The sequence below is a fragment of the Equus asinus genome, chromosome 13 (assembly GCF_041296235.1).
Source record: "Equus asinus isolate D_3611 breed Donkey chromosome 13, EquAss-T2T_v2, whole genome shotgun sequence".
In the NCBI taxonomy this organism is placed as follows: Eukaryota; Metazoa; Chordata; class Mammalia; order Perissodactyla; family Equidae; genus Equus; species Equus asinus.
In genome coordinates this window covers 48784834-48806648 of record NC_091802.1, presented here as the reverse complement: position 1 = coordinate 48806648, position 21815 = coordinate 48784834, and the positions used below count along the sequence as shown (strand labels likewise).

At 42.2% G+C, this 21815-nt stretch overlaps 1 protein-coding gene across 3 annotated transcripts in view; it reads left to right on the top strand.

Annotated features, from left to right (window-relative positions):
* PRKCA (protein kinase C alpha) overlaps positions 1-21815 on the top strand; it is a 405570-nt gene that overhangs the window by 154252 nt on the left and 229503 nt on the right. For 2 of the 3 annotated variants that reach the window (XM_044746178.2, XM_014848021.3), the window contains exon 3: positions 561-643. The exons of the other annotated variant lie outside the window; for it this stretch is intronic. In XM_044746178.2, the coding sequence (XP_044602113.1) occupies positions 561-643 (83 nt within the window). The remainder of the gene's footprint in view (positions 1-560; positions 644-21815) is intronic. 3 annotated transcript variants of the gene reach the window in all.

Below are 21815 nucleotides of genomic sequence, written 5' to 3'. Positions count from 1 at the left end.
AGGTGTGAGGGTGTTCCCGGACTTTTCATTTCAAAGGGCTGTTTTCTGTAGGCTGGGTTTTCGTCTTAATGAGTTCCATAAGTTCAGAATTCTGAGGAATTTCTGCAACCCAAGTTTAGGGATAGCCATATATTATTTATGTTCAGTTATTCTTTTTATAGTTTATTTGACCCACAGGGTGTAACATTTATAGACATTTATATACGTGTGTGTTGGTATAGGACCGTGAAAAGTCCTTTAAATTTTGATTCCTGTTTATACCTTGGGGAACTGCCTTACAATCTCTGGCCCTCTCTCCCTCAACTTTAAAGAATAGGAACTATGGTTTAGGTCTCCTTGGCCCCTGTCGGTGTTGGCCTTTTGTGACTCTATTATCTATGACTCCAATCAATACCAAATGTTGCTGAGTCTCAAATGAAATGTCTTCTGAGTGCTATTTGAGATTCTGTCTGTATTGAAATTAAATTGATTTCTAACAGCACATAGCTCTGTTTGGAAAACAAAAGCTGGTTTATTCAATCTAGACTATTCTAATTTTAGTTTTCTTTTCTCCCCACCAGTTTGCTGCTTTGTGGTCCACAAGAGGTGCCATGAATTTGTTACTTTTTCTTGTCCGGGTGCGGATAAGGGACCCGACACTGATGTAAGTAGTCTGGAAACTATTATTTGATATTAATGCAGGTTTCTGAGTTTAGTATTTTTTTAATGCCTGTACAACTGTTGTTTTGGCACAAACTCTAAATGGAAGACTTAGCAATTAATCTCATGCGACTTTGGCTTTTACTCATGAACAGATGTGTAGTCCTTTTGAGCCCTGGCAGGACTACTCAGGAATCTGAGAAGCATTTCTTGTTAGCTTGCCCTTGTTCACTCTGGGCAGTCACATGGACTAAATCCACCAAATTTATAGTAATAGCTTTCACAAACACAACGCGGTTCTTTTCTGAAAATGTTGACAAATTTTACAATGAACATAGATTACCCTTCAGTTTATTCCTGATGGTTTATTTACTAATAGGACCATCATTGCTCTTGGTCATTGTAACATACTATTTCTAGTTTGCTTCATGAGATCCTTGCTGCTTTTTCGTTATGTATTATAAATGCTACTGTTGATTTAAATAATTTAGTATCTGTTTCACTGAACAAATGATCCCTAAGCCGCCCATGTGTGAACACACAATTTCATTTATTTGTCTTCTAATTCTGCCTGTCTCTACTGAGCATCTCTGTTGCATCTCTTGTTTACTGAAAAATGGGATCAGCAAAAGGGAGGGAGAATTAGGAGGCTGGGGAAATAGCAATCTAAAATATATCGAGTGGAAAGAAACTTGGGCTGTTACAGGGAAAATAATATTTTAACTGAAACAAATTTTTTGCAGGAGAAGCCTGGAAGAGTAGACATTTTTATTCTGAATTGCTTTTACTGGATCCAATTTTAGTCACTAATACTGACATTATGTGCTTCAAGTGATTCCTACCTTTGGCACTTATTTCCGTTGGAAACTTTGATCTCAGAGTGGCTTTCGCTGTGGAGGCAGGGCTGAATTCCTTCCTTCTCAGAAGCGGGTGTGTTCATGGTGAGCTCTGAGCTTTGCGTTGTTTTAACACATGTAATGAAGGAACTTACCATTCCACCCTTGGTGTAGGGGCGTGCCATGTTTCAGTTAAAATGCTAGTGGTGGCAGCATAGAGTGGGTGCCACAGCTCTGGGCCACCACCATCCCACTAAGACTCACAGAATGTGGGAGCCAGAGGGGACCTCAGAGATCATCTTGTTTTAAATCTTCATGGACCAGGAAGCCGAAGTCCATGAATGCTGAGGGACTTGCCTGTATACAAAAAACCTAGTTAGTGTCATCCACCCCACCCTTGCCATACTCCCTTTCTTTCTGGAATATTTTCTCCACTTGGGGCATTTTAGAGATAAAAATAGATGCAAATGAAGAGTACCAACTTTTTGGAAAGTTGACCTGAAGCATCATGTGGTGATCCTTTCAGCTCCTTGCTCATTATTCCCAACTTCATCCTTCCATTTTATCTTTCCTCACTTCTCTTCTATCTCTTCCTGTTTTGCCCCATCAAGAATAGGTAGGAAGTGTGGGCAGGCTACAGGAGTTTAAGTAGTTTTTTCCTGACCCGCCTCTCTTCCTCCACCTTCCTCCTTCCATATCTTCATTCTTTTGGTTAAGTACTCTTTATTGAGTACTTAATATGGGGGAAGATAGACCTTAAAATATCACTAATTAAAATAGGTTATAGGTGTTCTGAGCACATTTACCTAAGAGACCTACTCTGGGTGATCAGAAAGCTTCCCCAAGGAAATGTCATTTAAACCAGGCTTCAGGAATAAGTAGGAGATAGGCAGGAGAAAAGGAATGTGTGTGTGTGTGTGTGTGTGTGTGTGCGCGCGCGTGCTTGCACTGGGACATAAAGATCCCTGTAAGAGACTCTTTCAGACAAAGAGAAGAGCAAGTAAGAAAACTCTGTGGGAAGGAGTTCAACATATGAGAGAAACTGAGCAGGTTGGGCATCAGATATCTAGTTAAGGATTTTGAACACAATCTTAGGAGCAGTGGGGGCCCAGGGAAAGGTTTTAAACTAGGAATGATGTGATCCTGCTTGCATCTTCTGAAGGTTCCTCTGGTTGCCTTGTAGGAAATGGTTGGGGTCGGAAGTGGGCTTGATGTACAGGTGAACATGTGGCAATATCAAAGGGTAGAGAACCAGCACAGAGGTGCCTACTCTCCAGGGCAAGATGATGGGAGCTTGGAGTAGGTGGAGGCAATGGGGATGGACAGAGTGAATTCATTCAAGTTACATTTAGGAGCTGAATCAGCAGTTCTTGGCCATTGTGGGATCAGGGAGGTGGGGATATTGAGAAGGACTTCTAAGTTTCTGGCCCAAATGCATGAATGGATGGAGGTGCTTTAAGGCCATGGAGCTTCTGGAGGGAGACCATATTTGGGATCTTGGGATAGGGCAGATCAAGGGTTTCTCTTTGGACATGTTCAGTTTGTGAAGTCTGACATTGAGAAGACAGTTGTTGTGCATGTTGGTGTGGAGGTTGGAAGTGGGGTGTGTCCTGAAGATAAAGACCCCTTTTTTCCTTTTTTAAAGCCATAGGAGTAGATCATCTTGCCTAGAGAGAGGGTATAGAGTCAGAAGGAAAGAGATTAGGGCCCAAGAGAGAGCTCTGAGGAACTCCAGCACATCAGATGGGAGAGGAAGGGCAGGGCAGTAGGAGGAAATCCAGGAGAGAGTGATGCTGATTTAGAGATTTCTTCCTAGCTTGCTCATCAGGTCTGTGATTTTTGTTATGAATTCGCTGTGAGCTTCTGATAATTATGCACAGATAGGTAACTTGGTTTATGCCTGCTGTAGATTGATTAATGCCTGTTGTTTAGCAGCCTCTTTCACATTTAGAAATTTTATCCTCTTGGGATGATTTTGTGGTCCCCTTACTCATAGAGCCCAGAGCCAGGCAGAAAGCTTGCTGTGAAAGAGTATGGGAGGCACACCTGTGAGCTGATGTTCAGCTGAGTTCTGTTCCTTCTCATTCTGTGTTGACTTGCTGTAGACGCTGAGGTTCACAATTTAATATCCTTGAAAGTGAAGATAAGAGATGAATTTTTTTAACATGAGAGAGAAGGAAGTACATGAGATATTAAAGAGGTACAAAGAATCAGCCAGTCCTGCTTGTCTGATTCACGAAGGATTGTGCATTCTCTTTCAAGGAGAAAATTTACCTTTTGGTTCTTGGCATTAAGAGACTTTGATTAGGGCGTTCTGCAGCCAGGCCAGGAGAAGTGTCTTCTGTCCATATGAAGGATGATCTTACTTCTTTTTTTCCAAATCTGTAAGATGCCCGAATGGAACTGCACCAGGGAGAAAGTTGGAAAAGCATGAAGGTATCAGGGCACAGAGCTGAACTGAGATGGTAGGATTTTCTCATTTTATCCTTCTTTGAATAAGTTTTAAAATCATAGAATTATAGAGCTGGAAAGGGTGTTAAAGATTTATCTAGGTTAGACTTATTTTATAGATGAGGAGACTGAGGCATATTGAGGGAAGGCATAAATGATCGCATGTTGTCCTTTGCGTATCCAGTAGGTTTAAGGTTGACTCTCTCGAGGGTATTGGCCGTGAAGGAAAAGAGAGAGGAGAGGTTCTCGGTCTGCTTGTGCTGTCACTGGAACACGTTGATATCTACCCCCTGGTGTAATCATTCAAAGTTCTATTCAGATGTTTAGAAAAGTGCTAAAGGGCATGAGAAAGGCCAGTTAAAAGAATGGAAGGATCAAGAAAAGTGAAATATAATTTAAGAGAAAAAACCTACTCCAAGCTTTTTTCCCGGAAAATTTAAAGTTTTTAAATTAAGACTTTTTTTTTCATACCATGACGAATATTTAAGATGCACAGTTCATGTGCTGCTTAATAATGCCTTCATTGAGCTCAGCAGACTCCAGAGCATTCACAGACGGGGAGAAAGAAGTGACAAACCCTGTGAAATCTACAAATACTGCGCCTGCTCTGCCATCTTTAAGATGAAAGGAAAGAAGTACCGAAAAATAAAATAGCATACCCAGGTTGCAATAACCTGATGGGAATACAGTTATACTTGAACAAAGATAATCTTCAACACTCAAGAAACAGTCTAGTTGAATGGATGCAGAAGTGCAGGGAAGCTTGGAGGAGAATGGGCTTCTGGGTTCAGTGGAAGGACCCCCTGAAAATCATCAGGCCAGTTTCTCAGCTTCCCTGCCCCGCCCCGCTGGAGGAGCAGTGTTCTATTGCCAGACATTTTCTGCTAGCATGTCTAGAGAGAAAAGCCAAGATTTCTGAGACTCCAAGTGCAACCCCATGCACATTGAGTAGAGAAGAAAGGAAAATGAAAGACTTGCAAAGAACCTAACATTAAAGGTTAACTCATTCACTGATCCTGTGAGTCTTTGCAGCCGGGACTCTGAAGCTGGAAAGAAGGGGTGAGAGCTGCTGGGTACCTGGCTCACAGAACAAGCAACACTCTTCCCACTTGGTGTTGGAATGGCACTTTGAGTGGGTGCAGAATTTGTGTTTCCAGGTGTGTGGCCCCAGAATGCAGCTTGGGGCTCTGCCCAGCACCCCTGCCCTGCATCCGAGATTTTATAAGACAACAAAGAAATAAGACAAAACAGATCAATAGCCCCACTCTTGCCCCCCCCGCCCCCCGCTGCCATTAAGACATGAACTAGGACATGGATGGTAGAAGCAGGAGTATTACCTTGTTTGGCCTGGGGGCATGGGGGTGGTCACTGTGACTTTGCTCTTTGAAAGTGCTGTTAGGGGCCTGCGCAGGTGGCACAGCGGTTAAGTTTGCACGTTCCACTTCTTGGCGGCCCAGTGTTCACCAGTTCGGATCCCAAGTGTGGACATGGCACCGCTTGGTACACCATGCTGTGGTAGGCGTCCCACATATAAAGTAGAGTAAGATGGGCATGGATGTTAGCTCAGGGCCAGTCTTCCTCAGCGAAAAGAGGAGGATTGGCAGCAGATGTTAGCTCAGGGCTAATCTTCCTCAAAAAAAGAAAGTGCTGTTATTTCGTCAGCTGCCGTTGATCGCCTGCCCCTCTGGTTTCTCTTCCCTCCTTTGGCCGCGAGGGGCTGAGGAGGACTAGGAGAGGGCTGGTGGTGGCTTCTTCAGGGCTGGCTCCCCTCAGACTTCTTCCCTTCACTTGGTAGAATTTCAGCTCACCAGCCTCTTCGTCCTTCAGTTTGGAACTCCTCCCTGTTCTTAGAACAGTCTCCTTTCATCTTAAATTCTGTGGAGCCCACCCTGCTAGAGGGAAAATGGGGTATTTGGCCTTCCGGTACGTACCTGTGTGTACATGAGGGTGTATATATTTATTAACACGTTAAATCCTTTTCTTCCATACTTTCAGTTTTTTCTGTTCCTTAAGTGAGAAAAACTGTAAAGTGGCGCTTTTAGAGAATCGTACCAATCTGAGTCATGCTCTTAAAGCCACAGTGTACACACGTACACACCCTTTCAATCTGTAAAGTTGTAGGGAGAGAGAAGTTTCTTAAGTGATATGTATAAAATGACACATCGTAAACAATTGTTTAAACATAATCTTTGGAAGGTTTGCTCTGTGTGTTGGCCGTGTGGACGTTTGAGAAAGTATAAGGGGAAGGGGTGATCCGTTAAAAGGCTTAAAGCACCCGGAGTGTCCCTTACGTTTTTGTTTAACCATTCTCTTTCCATTTGCCGTGTACATCTTCTCCAGTGCCTCTGGCCTGTCTGAGGAGAAACTATTCACGTAGTGCTTTGCACTTCTCCTCTCTCAGCCATACGATTGAACAGAATTCAGGTGACTTCAAAATAACTTCCTGGATCATCGCCGTCCCTCACCTGGGAGACAGCCAGCGTCCACGGAGGCAGCGTCACAAGTTAGCTGGCGCCTGCCAGAATGTTTGGAAGGACACAAATGGAGAAATTAATTAACTCCTCAAAAGGTAGGGAAGCTTGCTTCTGATCTGGGTACATCTTCAAGTCTGTGAAGACCATCAACCTGAGCCATTTGAAGAAGCTGAGAGCATTGACTGCAAACACTTAGAACCAAAAATGGCACTTATGGCACAAATTGCTACAAAGCAAAAGCAATGTCCGGTGCAAAGCTGGGCCCTGCGGAAGGCTCTATGTCCAGAAAGCAAAATGGCTTTCTTCTCTTGACTACAATCTTGAGAATTCTCCTATTTCAAGTTCTTTTTGGTGTCTTAGAAACTGATCAAATAAAAAAGGCTGCTAACATGTTTAAAATTCAACATTTCAAAGCTTCATTTATAACAAAACTCAAAACATTTGAAATAAATCTAGTGATAAGATTAATTAGCAAATCTCCTATTTTCTCAACGTGCACTTTTACACTTAATATGGAAATCAGACAGTTTTGTGAGCAAACCCAGTTACACCCAAAAGATTTTTATGTTCCTGAATTGACAAAGCAAAGTGAGATTTGTACAAGGTGCAGGCGCAAAAAAGTGGCATTTAAAATTCAGCAGAGTGAGATGAAAAGAGTCCCGGAGTTGCACTGGGAATCCTGCCCTGCCGCGTCACTGAAAACCTTTCTAGACTTTGGTTTTCTCATTTATAAATGTGGCGGTTGAACTTAGTGGTCTTTGAAGTTGTTTTCCGTTAAATTCCTAAATCCCATTTCATCATTAAGTATGTATTGAGGGCTTCATGCTGTGAAGATACAAAAGTGAAGACGGTTCCTCCCCTCCCCATGCCCTCACTTACGGGCAAGGATGAGCCAAGCATGCAAATAATTGTACTGTAAGGTTGCCTATGATAGCTGCTCTAAAAGTGGAATAAAATGCTGTTGAGTTTGTGGAAGGAGAGAGAGCGTCTAATGGAAGAATGAGGGAAAACTTCGTGAAATTGGGTGACATTTTAAGATTTATTTCTTTTTAAGATTTTCTTGTAAAAACAAGTAGACCAGTATTTTCATGTTTCTCCTGCTGGCTTGAGGGAGTTACAGCTCTTGCCACATGCTGCTATCCAGTGGCACATAACTTCAGGTGACATGTATTTGCAAGAAGACCTGAGAAAAGAACACCAGCGAGAGAGCGGCAATGTTCTGCGTGTCGTGGTGGGATCTCCCATGGATAAACGTCTCCGGAACCCCATACCAGGTTCTGAGAGCACGCCCTGCACTCTGTCGCCCCCAGGTACCCTTCCTCACGTGCTGTGATGCCACCGGAAACCTTATAGAGAAGTTATTTCAGGGAAACAAACCCAACAAAAACCTCCCGTGCTAATTCTGCTCTTCCTGGGTGGACTATTTTAGGTACCAGCTTCACAGTAACAGAAGTACTTCCTACAAGGGAAGGGAGTCCTGCTACTTTTGCGCCAAATTAATTTAGCCTAGAATTAAAAATAGCCTCAAAGACTTGCGTCCTCGTCTGCAGTTCTGATGAGCTAAAGGAGACAGCTGGGTGATGGAACGTCCGTTCTCTCAATCTACCAATTTTTGGCCAGCGAGAAGAGAGCAGTGTGTGTGGCGTAATGAGAGATAAAATGCCTCCTATTTTAACCAGTGTCCCAGAATGCCTGTCACCCTGGGGGGCTTTTCAGCTTAATCCAATGGTTTAAGTTGCCGCTGCTCAAGCATCTTTGGAACTCCCCTCTCAGAATGGCATATAAGGCCAGTAGCACATTCTTTTTAAAATCTGCACGCTTGGCAAATTGTCAGCCTTTGAGAGTGTGGTGAGAAGGTTTGGGGAAGCGGCCAAAAGTCCAGTGGCGCCAGATCTGAAAAAGGGGCGTGATTATGGTGGGTATAGTACCATTTTGGGTTCAGAAGGAGGTAAGATGATAAGAAAGAGTGATATTCTTGTGAAAGTTATGAACTGTCTCTACCATCAAGTTTTAAAGAGACTGTGTGTGTGAAGCTTGGAGAGCATGTAGGAATCATTGCATAGCCTCCCAGTGGCACTTCTCATTAATACCTGTGTTTATTTGTTTTTAATTGTTGCCTTACTCAGTGATTATCCGACACAGTGAATTCTTCATAGGAAGATTCTGTGTTTTTTCCCTTTGAAATCCAAGAGCATGGTGCAGAGCCTGGCACAGAATGGATACTCAAAAAAAGATTTCTTTAGCCGAAGAGAATGAGTAGATGAAGTCCTGATAACCTAGTTTGATCACCAGTTGTATTCATCTGGTGTTGAATTACTTGAATAGTTTTAGCTACACATCAGACTGTTACTGAACTTACCTAATACCTAGGAATGAATGTTTCATTAGCATCATTATTATGGCACCTGGGGACGGGAGGGAGTCACACCTGATGCGCTTTCTTTTCACAATAGTCATTTCAAACCATTGTCTCAGCTATTCGGAATTTAGTTTAAAAAATGGTGGCCTTGGGCTTTCGCTTTTGACTGCCTGGGATCAAAAAATTGGTATGATGGCTTCCTTATTTATTTTCCCTGACCCATCCAAGTGACTTAGTAATATCAGACAGTTCATGATGTACAACCAACCAAACTAACCTGGTCCTGAGAACTGTTGCTGGAAATGGTGTCTGGGGATTCTGCCACTGGAGTTGAAATCATTGGAAGCCCAGAGCTACAAGTTCTGTTATGCAAGTCATAGCATCTTCATGTTACCTGATGTATATTTAGCATCTCGTATGTCTAGTGCTTTTCTTGCATTTCTTCCTTATTTGTAATTGTTAAATGTTTCTTGAGCGTTTATTATGTTCCAGGTACTGTGAGATGCAAAGGTTAAAAAGCATGGTCCTTATACTCAGATAGCTTATCCTTAGTGGAAGTTCATACATATGAATAAACATTCAGATAATTACTTCAGTGGATAACCTACGTAAATGCAATAGGTATATATTATTGTTCCTTTTGTACAAGTGTGAAAATCAAGGCTTGTGGGTGGTTAAGTGACTTGCTGGAGTCTAGTAGTAAAAGGTGCATTAAGCTTTGAACCAGGTCTCTCTACTTCCAACCTGGCCTCTTTCTTTGGTACCGTGTGGTTGATCAGCAAAGCCAACTAACGGGGCAGATTTTCTGTCCTTGAAGGCTCAGTTTTTGTGGACAGAGTCTGAGGTCACTGTGACTTTGAGAAATCTTAAAACAGTAAGGAAAATTTGACATGATAAAATCCTAAAATGTTAACAGTAAAAGCATTTGCACATGAGGCCAGCAATGCATAGTGGTGAAGCCCAGAGCATGAAGGGCTGCTGAGACCAGGTGAGAGCCTGGAGCCATTTGGAGGTTTGGTTTGGGTTTTCCTCAGGAAGACGGAAGGTAGGACTTTCCAGGACACTGGGTTTCTGGAAAGATTTGTTTCAGGTCGCTTCACCCGAAGCTGAAAGCCAGCCCGGAGGACTTTTTGGCTCCTGCCAGAGCCTTGTTCCTGGATTTTAGTGAGTCACTTTTTTATGAGCTGAAGTAGGAGTCCCGTTCAATTAGCTTGTACCTTCCTCCCCTTGGCTCTGTTTTCTGTAGTTGACGCTTAATGAATTTCCAGCAGGAGACTCAGGAAGAGTCTATGGACAAAGGGAAGTACATTTCCTGGGGGCCTAGGGGAGGGAGGAAGACTTATTGAGGATTTGATAGCTAGCATTATGACTGTGACACTTATTTACAGTGAGACCAAGGGCCAAAAACAATCCTAACAATTAAATGAACCCACTTACTGGGAATTTTGTATAGGCTTCACTAGTGGCTAAGAGAGATGAAGCAGGTGGGAGAGCACCCTCTCTGACAGTGCTTTCTAGTGTGTTGTTGTACCAGAAGCTGTGAGCAAACCCTCACTCGTAGAGTCTAGTACTAGGAAGAGGGGAGATGGGCAGAGGAAAGGTCAGTTGTTCTAATCATTCTGTTTATTTGTTCAACAGTTCTATTTATTTTTTTATAATCCAACATATTCCCAAAACACATTTATTTTTAGACTGATATACCAAGGAGAAAAGCCAGGTTCTGAGAAGAATGTCATTGTCATTATGATAATTGTCCTACTGCCATTAGGCATTGAATAGTTCTGATGGTATGAAGGTTTCCCAGCTGATATCCTTGGTGTGGAAAGTGCTCAGGTTCTTTGTGTTGTCACACTCGAGAGGTACATTCCTTTTTTTGTTTTGTTTGTTTGTTTTTTTTTTAATGTTGCATCTCCTCCACTCCCAAAGACAGTGCTTACTCCTGTCATCCTGATCTATATTGGAATAACACCAGATTAGCATCTCTACACAATCTCCCAAACCAGAAGCTTTGGGATTATCTTGGTTTTCTCTCACATCTAACAGGTCTCCATGTTCTGTGGGTTCTGCCTCTGTCTCCATCTTAGTGAAGGGCTTCGTTGTGTCTTGTGAATCGGTCTTACTGACTCTGGATTGTTTCTCTTCTACTCTATCCTTCTCACTGCTACCCAGTGGTAGTCCACTTGTTGTATATATAACATATGTATATATAACACATAGAAGTGATCATCCGACTCTCTTGCTGAACATTTTCCGAGGGTTTCTCCATGGTCACACACGATGATTCCACTGGCTGCTAGCTGGGGCTGTTGGCCGGGATGCCTTAGTTCTCCTTTCTGTTGGCCTTTCTGGGAGGGTAGGGCGGGTTTCGTACATGGTGGTGGCGGTTTTCTGAGAGGGCAAGCCTCAGTGCACACACACACTCACGCTTCTGCTGGCATCATGTTTCCTGATGTCCCATTGGCCAAGTCGTATGGCCAGTCCCAGAGTCACTGTGAAGGTAGATTAGTGCTCTAGAGAAACAGAACCAGTGGGTTGTGTGTGTATGTATATGTGTGTGTATATTTCTATCACACGAAGAGATTTATCATAAGGAATTGGCTCACGTGATCATGGAGGCTGGCAAGTCCCCAAGTCTGCAGGGCACGTCCACAAGCTGGAGAGCCCATAGTGTAGTTCTAGTCCGAAGGCCAGTGGGCTCAAGACGCAGGAAGGGCCAATGTTTCAGTTGGAATCCAAAGGCAGGAAAAAGCCCGTGTCCTAGTTCGAAGGCTATAGGGCAGGAAGATCTCTCTGGCTCAGGCGACAGTTCAGTTCAGGTTTTCATTAGGAAGGACGATCTGTTTTACTCAGTCTGCCGATTTAAATGTTAATACCATCCAAAGACACCCTCACAGAAATACCCAGAATAATGTTTGACCATATATCCTGGGCACTCCGTGGCCGAGTCAAGTTGACGCACAAGCTTAACCATCACAGAGTGGGGTACCCAGGGTGTGGATCCTGGGAGAGATGAGTCACTCGGGCCATTAATCTAAGTTTACCACAGAAAGATCGATCGTTATGTTGTAATATTTTCTTTCCCCTAAATCTTATTCATCTCTGCGTCCCTAACGCCTGCAATGATTTCTGACTCATAGTAGGTGATCATTAATGTATGCTGAGAGAATGAATGAAAAAGTGAAATCTCTGATCCCCAAATAAAATGAAAATAATTTCCTTGGTGTGAATAAAAGTACCTGTAAAATGTTTCATGAGATTCTCTCAGAAGCAATACCAGCCATTTCCTGATTGTAAGTTACTGTCTTTAGGAAGAAAATTTCCTTAAAAGCAAACAAAGAAATTTATATTGAGCGACTCCTCAGTGCTTTTAAAGAAGTTTAAGCCTAACAAAATTACGAGATGCCCATTGAACTGTGCTTGCTGTGTGATCAGAATTTTTTAATTTGGTGAACATTTTTTGGTTAAATATGAATGGGGGAAACAACCTGTTAAGAGGAAATGCTTATTTTGTCAACTACGTATTTTGGATTTGTATTGCTTGAAGTAATTGCTAATTATACAGTTAATCTGGCAAAGTTTATAACAAATCACAATTCAGGAGGAATAGAAATGACAGAGACAGCTAGGAACACTACCTTAGGAGTCAGTAGTCTTTGATTTCCTTCCAGTTTGACCAGTTTTTCTAGGGGCATGTCTGTGCCCTAACTGTGCCAGGATGAATAATCCATGCAAAACTCAGGGAAGTTGCCGTTCATGCTCATGAGAAAGTACAGTGTTATGAGGTTGCTGTATGAAAGACTTTATTTTGAAATGCACAGATTATAAACTGTTTTACAATAGGTGAGGTTTTTTTCATGTCATAAAACGTTCCTAACACAGATACCTTGCCGAAGGCAGTTTACATATGGCTTGCTCTCTGTAGTTTCAAGTCCCCAGCCTGTCCCCCGCCATCTACTTTTCAAGGCAGGAAGCTTTGTCGACTTAACATGGGGTAGGAATGTTTAAAACTGGAGAATTTCATACTGGAAAGTGATACTGTCTGTGGAGGAGGGCGATTTTAGTTGTCTAGATATTAAGCTGTATCGTGACTCATTTGTTCTTAAGCAGGTCACTCTCCCCTTAGTAAAATTAATCACTACAGACCAGGGACACTTGAAAAACAAGAGAAATTCACACAGCAGGTCTTAGAATGAGAAAGGCCACGCTGCTCTCTTTAGCATCTGCTAAGTTTGAATGATGTACCAAGATTAAGGTCATTCATTTTGATCATGTTTTTTCATCATGATTCAGTGGTTTCGAGTGGCTTGATGTACAGAACTAGAACTGGGGAAGAAAAATGGTAAGTTGAAAATTTAAGAAGGAATCACATACGTAAATGAAACAGACCTTCTCTGCAAGTCCACGTGCCCTCTGTCGGTTTGGAGACGTGTGCTTAGATTCCATCGTATTCTCATGTAGTAAACTTCTGTTCATCCAGGAGCCAAACGATGGGAGAGTCCGACAAAATAACCTCTGAAGAAATACACAATTTGCCAAGTAGCATCTTAATGAGGCTCTTCCTTTCTGCCCTTGTCTCCTATAGTTTATCCTCTCCACAGCGGCCGGAGTGGTATTTTGCATGCATTAGCCAGATGAGATCATTGCATTGCGCTGTCGAAGCCCTTCAGGGGCCTTTCTTGACCATTAGGATAAAATATAAACTTCTTACCTTGGTCATCAAGACCTATCGTGATTGTGACCTGGCTCCTGTCCACCTCACTGACCAGAACTTGCCAGGCTCATGTGCACCTCAGGACTTTTGCACTGGTGGAGTCTTCTGCATAGCTCATGCCCAGATCTTCGCAATGCTCATTCCCACCATTTAGGTCTCTGCTCAGGTGACACCTCCTTAGAGAGGCCTCTTTAGATCACACTGTCCCCTCGTTATTTTCTAATGGTCTCTCCTCTTCTAGGTACTTCGTAGCCCTATTACCACCTGAAACCGTATTATTTATTTGTTACTTGATTATTGTCTCTCTCCCCCCAGCATGAGCACCATGAGAAGAAGGTCATTGTCTTACTCTTCTATTTCATTTAGAATGGTGCCTGGCATGTGGGTGGTACTCAGTTAATATTTGTTGGCTGCATGAATGAATGCATGTTACTTTTACAAGAGAGGTGAAAAATCTTACAGGCTTTTGTTTCCTTCCAACAATATAACTAAATGTCCTTGGTCAATAGAGATTTTTTCTGTTCTGTGATTATAATGCTGTACCATAGGGGCCATGCCAGGTAAGCCTGAGGCCTCCTATGTGATTGGATGTATCTTCTCCCAAAAAGCACTTTCTTCATAATCTTAATGTTAAGAATATGTGGTTTCTAAAATTCATTAAAAAATAAAATCTATGTGATCAATCTTATTTAACTAGCATACCTAATTAACCACCAGATTTTGAATGTCAGCCATTCCTGATAAGTGGGATAAGTGTTGGATTTAAAACCTTGAGAATACTTTATATCTAATAGGATCTTAACAATGAGAATTATGGGCATGGCTGCAATTGGCTTGGGAGCAGTGTCCACTTAGATTTCCCTCTGCAGCCATCAGTTTCTTCTACTAACATTCTTGTTGAACAGTAAGGAGTTGTTAAGTAAATAGTGATACATCAGTGTGATAGATTATACGGAGATATTAAGAATGATGATTCTAAAGACGTGGAAAAATGCGATGCTAGGTGCAAAAGCTTAATATAAAGTTATTACTGTGATTAGAACTATGACAGTTTGTGGTTGGGGAACAGGAACTAGAAAGGCCCTTAGGAAATTGAAATATGTGATAATACTTTGATTTTTAAGGTGCTTTGACTTAGATTATCTTTCTGAATTCAATCTTATTGAATGAGTACAATTTTTGAAAAGTTCTAAAATTCTTATTGAAGTATTTGCACCTCTCTCTAGTCACATCCGTATAATTCTTCTGAATTATGGCAAAGCACTGTGGTCTCCCAGAATGCTATCTGAATGGAGCATACCCACCCATCTGAGGATTCTTTTTTGCCCAACAGTGTGGTGACAGAGCTGTTTGTTGCAGATGTCTAGACTGCTACATGCTAAGTATATCAGTTTGGGATTGTGTTCAAGCGTGAATAATAGAAAACCTGCCCAAACAAAGTTTTATTTTCCTCGTGTAACAAGACGTCCAGAACTGGGCAGTCCAGGGCTCTTAGGACGGCTCCAAGATTCCATGAAGGACACAGCCTTCCTCTGCCTTTCAGTTCAGCCAGCCTTATCATGTACTTGCATACCTTCACCCTTGTCTTTGTTGCCCTAGCTGTGAGATGCCTGCTCCCTTACCATCCCATGCATGTTCCAGGCAACAGGAAAGAGAATGGTGAAGGCCAAAACATCAATGCCTGTTGAGTCTGCTCCCGTTTAAAGAACTCCCCCAGAAACCCAATCCGGCAACTTCCATTTACATTTTATTGGCCAGAACTTATCACGTAGCCACTCCTACTTGGAAAATGTAGGCTTTTTGGTTTATTTGTTTTGTTTTGGTTTAAGCTGTGTATATTTCTACCTGGAACAAAATCAAGATAGTTCAGTCATAAAGAAGAGGAAAATGAGTACTGAATAGGCAACTAACAGTGAATTCTATGTTAAAATTGTTGAGGATGAATTGCCTTCTAGACGTAACTGCCTTCACCATGTGATGTTGTGTGTCCTTTTTTTTTTCTTTTTAGTGAGGAAGATTGGCCCTGAGCTAACATCTGTTGCCAAGCTTCCTCTTTTTGCTTGAGGAAGGTTATTGCTGAGCTAACATCTGTGCCAGTCTTCCTCTATCTTATGTGGGACACCACCACAGCATGGCTTGATGAGTGGTGCTAGGTCCATGCCCCGGATCTGAACCTGTGAACCCCGGGTCACTGAAGTGGAGCACGTGAACTTAACTGCTACGCCACTGAGCCAATGCCGTGTATGTCCTTTTTTTATACTAGTATTGCTATGACTTCATCTCAGTGGTACAGGAAGGAGTCTGTTACTCATATGATGTCATGAAGGGTTTTCAGATGTGATTGAATTAATAACTGAGTTTCTTGATCTGTTGATGATAGAAAAAGGAGACAGGAATGAGGAAGTCTTTTGATGAGTGTTTTTTAAGAAGCCTGTTATTTTTTCTTTAAACACTTTGTTGGTCCTTTCTGTTTGGTTGATTGTGCTTTTAAGTTTTGTGAGGAGCATTGTTTTTTCTTTTTGAGGAAGATTAGCCCTGAGCTAACTACTGCCAATCCTCCTCTTTTTGCTGAGGAAGACTGGCCCTGAGCTAACATCCATGCCCATTTTCCTCTACTTTATATGTGGGACGCCTACCACAGCATGGCTTTTGCCAAGCGGTGCCATGTCCACACCTGGGATCCGAACCGGTGAACCCCGGGCTGCCGAGAAGCAGAACGTGGGCACTTAACCACTGCGCCACTGGGCTGTTCCCATGCATTTTTGTTTTAATAATGAAATATTTTGAGCTTCAATAATTGGTTTATTCAGTCATCATATTATTATATAGTAGTTTCTGATAGTAAATAATAAGGGTTGCTTGAAGCAAAACAAGTGTATCGATACCTCGCTGCTGCTTAACCCGGCACTGGTCATCCACAGCAGCAGCGGAGCCTCCCCCAGACTGAGGGAGTCGGTGCTCCTCCGTGGGTACCAGACATCATCTGGAGAATGAAGTGTAGTGTGGGCAGCAGATCTTAAAGAGGTGTCAGGAAATTGGTATGACCAGGAACTGTAGTATAAAGACCCAGAAAATGAGTCAGGAATGTTCAGTGTGAAGAAAGGAATGAGTGTAGGCGTCGGTGAGAGCTGCCTTCCATGCTAGGAGGAAGGGTGGACGTGACTTTGGAACTCCAGGGGCAGACGCAGACCCAATGACTAGGTGTTAAAAGAAGGCAGAGTTTAGCATAAACTCCAAGAAGAACTTCTAAAGCGTAGATGTTTCTAACAATAGAAGAAGACCTCAAGAACAGGGAGCCCGAGAAGTATACCGAGGGATGCTAGTCCTGCCCTACCCAGAAGGGGCAGCGATGGCTCCCCTTCGCCACCTGAAGTTTGAGATGAAGCTCAGAAGGATGCTGGATTTCTCTCTGGAATGCCTTCTCCCATGCCACCCAAGCAATTCTTCATCTTCCTTTAAGAATCACAATTGGCGTCTCTTCTCTCAGAAGATCTTTCTGATGAGGGACTCCTTTCCACTCCTCCCCTCCTCCAGCTCAGACATTTATAACCCTATGCTGTAAATGTTTCTCCTCTCCACCCATGCACTGCAGCCCCTTGAGGGCAAAGCCCATCTTTCATCTCTTTGTCCTCAATGCCTACCCAGGGTCTGGCATGGAGCTGGCTCACAGTATTTATTGAATTAGCAAGTAAGTGAATAGAGGTTGGTGAGATTCTGCTTGAGTTAATCTTGATGTTACAGAGAATTTCTGTTTTAACCTCATCGACACCAATTCTTCTCTCACAGGTTGTCTTTGAGGCAGTTGTGGCCTCTTAGCATAATGGATGGTTATTGAGGATAAAGAATAATACACAGCTCTTTGTGCCAGTGCCATCTAGTTTAGCTGTCTGACTTCCATGCTTGTGATGAGGTTGAAAATCACCCGCTGAGCTGTTTTCGTGAAGCACTTTATGCATTTTGGCTTATGGGTGAAAGTTCCATTCTGCATCTTTGTTGATGATCATAATGTGGACCATGGAACAGGTAGGATGCTTAGAGTGAATGTGAGTACAATAGGCTGCCAGGTTCCCTTTTGTTTATTGAAATAGAATAAAAGGAGAAGAACAAGGCAAGTTTTAAAAATAACTTGGTACGCAGGTAGGTGAAATAACCTTACCTCCTAGGAGCTGAGAACAAAATAGGTCCCAATTCTGGCTGTTGTTCCAGGATATTTTTAGTAAGAGGGCCCTTTATTCTTTGATGGTCCATGAAGGAAAAATCATGGTAGAAGAAAACAGTTAGGTGGGGAGAAGGCTGCAATTTGTTTGGTGTTTCATTTTATTTCCACCTCATCCACAAGAGAAAAGCAAACATAGTCAGAGGCTGATCATGAGACAGTAGGAAAGGAAAATGTCATGTTTTCTCCTCTCACGTTTGTTTATACTATATGATTTAGTTATAATACATACTGCTGTGAGTTATTTTCAGAATGTGGCGTGGTAAATTATTTCAAGGGCCTTCTAAGAACCTCTTCTCATAAGATACTTCCTGTTTTAATTTTGTTCAGGAAAAAATATGGTTTTGGAGTTTCCTTTTAGTTTTTAGCTTTTAAATGAATGTAGTTTATTTACCGTAGCATTTGAACTATCTACATTTCACTGTTATTGCCCCCAGAAAGCTTTGGTCTATTTCTACTAGAATCTCTAAGGGAAATTGATGAACCTGGTAACCTAATTTTAGACCTCCCGAAATTTGGCAGATGGATGGTATTTATAGTGTTCTGAATCAGTTCCTATTGGACATTTAAAGATAGTCACATCATTAGAGAATACATTCAAGAAAGAACAGATTTTAACCCCAAATCTAATGCCCAGATCATTGTTTCTAGTTTCCTAAACTGGATGTATGTTTTGGTAGCAGTTTCTGAGGAGCTTTTCTGTACCTTCTTTCTTCTCTTTCCTGTGTGATGCTGCTGTTGTCATGGAAACAGATCTTGGAGTTGCTTTGTTATACAGTGTAAGGGACTCCCTGAAATGGAGAGTTACTGCAAGTCGTTATCATCAACACAGATCCTTTATTAAGCATTGTGTTCTGATGCATATTGTACAAAGCATGGAACTTTGTGTTTTTGGAGCTTACACTAAAAATGTAACTTTGACACCCATAAACACAAAACAAACACCAGGGTCCTCAGGCATAGGAGCCTTGAAAAGTACAACCAATGGGCACATGCTGTTTCTGTTATAGGTGATGGGTTACATCCTTGGTCGGGGGCAGGTCATCACTGTGTGCCCAGTTAGGGTTGGCTTATTGAGAAAGGAGGATTTTGGAAGTTTGTTGAGTGGCACCGGAAAGGAAGAAGCCAAAAGTTAGAAGATGTTGGAAATTCCTGAATTTCCAAAAGAAATTTCTAGCAACCATTTAGAGGTGAGACATGGCTGTGCATAACTGTGTTTAAACGCTCAGAGGCCTCCAAGTTAGAACGTTTTATTAGCAAGTTTGCAAGTCGTAAGATAGCCCAATCAGATATTAATACAGGGTATTTTTATGATGTCTGTGATTTTGTGGGTTGGGCTCTAAGGTCGGGTGAAGTAGTTGGAAGGCGTGGTGGAGCCTTGCTGCCCTGGGATTGTCTCCTGCCTTCTCCCATACCAGCAAATACCATCACCTGCCTGGGCCTCAGTGTCCTCACCTTTCCACTGAGGGTTAAATGAGGGAATGATAATAAAGGACCTCGTGCTTGGCAACTGCTCATTTCCCTCCTCCCTTGAGTATCCCTTAGGTCAGTGGTTCTCAAAGTGGGATTCCATATCTGCATCTTCAGTATCACCTGGGAGCTTGTTAGAAAAGCAAGTACTCAGGTGCCTCAGATGCACTGAGTTGGCAACTCTGGGGGAGAGGCCCGGCAATCAGTGTTTAACAAGCTCTCCAGATGATGGCCTCTGACTGAGAACCACTACCCCAGGACATCTTTCTGGGGGTGGGTTTACCTTGGATATGATTGAGTACGGTTCTTGTTGCCATGTAAGATTCTTGGTCACTCAGAGATCTCGCCCACTCCACTCTTAAAAGAAGGGTATTGAATAAGGTGACTTTGGATTTCTGAGCTGTTGGAAGAACAGGATAACTTTGAATGAAAAAGTCTATTTGTATTTATTTCGCTATCAAGTTGAATTCAGCTTATTAAAGTTAATGCAATTAGCAACCATTTCCCCCCTAAATTTCAGATGTCCAGATTTATTATTTATAATTATACTTTTTGCATGGGTTAAAGAAACAACCAAATTCTTTTCTAACTCCAGTATCTTACATTCTTACTGCTAGGTGACTGATGATCTGGGCTTTTAAAACCCAGCAGATTTGGCCCCGGCCTTCACAGGAAAAGGAGAATGATTCTAACACCACTTGCAGCTGCTATTTTAGACACAATGAAATTCTCCTGGGTTTGTCATTCCCAATTTTGTTGCTTTCAAAAAATGTGAATCTTTTAAATATATATATAGAAATTTTTTTTTAAAAACTGCAATGATTTAAAAATCTCAAACCAGGGCATCCCTGGTATATTCGGAGGCAAGCCACCTTAATTTGTGAGATGCTTCAGATACTGTGTGACATGCGGCATCGTCAGGACTCTGAGGACCTGCCTACTCGATACAAACCAAATTGTAGCTTCAGCTAATTTTGATTTGGAAATTGCCCCCTTAAAAAGAAAAGTACTAAAAATGTTTGACATTTACGGGATTTTTGCAGCAGTCTGCAGTTTCTCTAGCAAGTGTATTCACAGGCGTTGAAAGAATTTGGCAATTGCTAACTCATGTTTTTGTATAGTGTGGGAGTACAAATATAGTGCTAATGGCATATTACAGTGATGGGTATCTAGAGTGTAATGACTCTCAAAGTCAGAATTCACATTTTTATAGTTTTTAACATGTTTTCAGCACTTCGGTGTAAACTCATCTATAAAGATAATGGTAATGCGTGACCACAGAGCATTTTTTTCCCTCTAATTCTCAATTGCTTTCACACTTATTTTTGCTAATAAGTACTGTCTCTAGGAGCCCAGAGTAGTGGTATAAATGATAAGATGAGGTTCAGTTTTTTTCTAAGGAAAATTGAAATGTGATTTTCTTTTTCTTTTTTGGTTAATTAGGACAACTGAAAGTAAACATCCAATTAGGCAGTGATGAGGCTAGTCTAGCTCAGTCTGTATTCTTTAAGGAGCCTGAAGTTAGAAGAATGTTGAAAAGAAGGTCAGTCTAAGACAAAGCCAGATTTCTTGTAGAGAATGAACTCCTCTTGATTTTATGGGTTTATACCATGTGTGTAAGAAGAGAAAATAGGGTCAAGAATTGTTTTATCCCTTTACTCTGTGAAAGGCAAGCACAGTGGTTTAGAAATAGGGAGACCTGCTTTCTACTTTTAGATCAGTCTTCAAAATACTGAATGTTCTTTGAAATAAGGAAATACTCAAGTGAAGAAAGAATTGAGGAACCAACTTAAATTTAGTTCTCAAAGAACCCTTCCTTCAACCCATGGCTCCTTTAGCTATTATTCAATCTCTCATTCCCCTCTTAGCTGTATTTTGGCTCCCATTCTGCATGACTGTGACCAGGGGTCTTTCTCTTGATCTGGACCACAAATCCCTCAAGATGTCCACTGGGGAGCTGCTGGGGTCCCAAGATGGGCATCCTCCAGGTGAAGGTCAGCTGGGAGCCAGGAGGGACGAACACAAGCATTGTGCTTGGGAAAGAGCTGATAGACATCCCGGGGCTGGGTGTGACCTGGGGCAAAGCCAGTGAAGGGGCTATGGCAGGATGGGACACCTATACTTTATAAAGCAATGCCCCCTCCACCCCCCCGCTTTTTTTGGCTTCCTGCAATGTCTGTGTTTATTTCCTTTTAGTATTTGGAAATATCTTTGAGTCTGTCTCAGCTATACTAGGCAGAAAGGAGTTTCCTGGCTATTAGCAGAGCCAAAAGGTGAGAACAGAATGGGGGAAGAAAGAGTAATTGAAGCAAGAGAGAGCTGAGCAAGGAGAAATGGGGGACTGATCGGAAGCTCATGGTGGTGATCTCCTGGAGAAGCTGAGTCCTGTGCTAAGTTTTTGTATTATTGCATTATAAACGGGCCAAGTTATTCCCTTACAGGTGCTTCATGCCGAACCCCGGAGAGGGAGGAGGGACCAGCTGCTCAAAGCCAACTAAGAGAATGCTTGAGGGCATTTTATGATGCTTGGTTTATGGGCATAGCAGTGAAAACCATAGTGTCTATTCTGAACTTTGAGAAGATGGTGTGAGACTGTGTAGCTGGGTCTGCCATTGGCTGACATGTGGTGTGGGTAAGTGAGTCATTGAAAAAGAAAGCC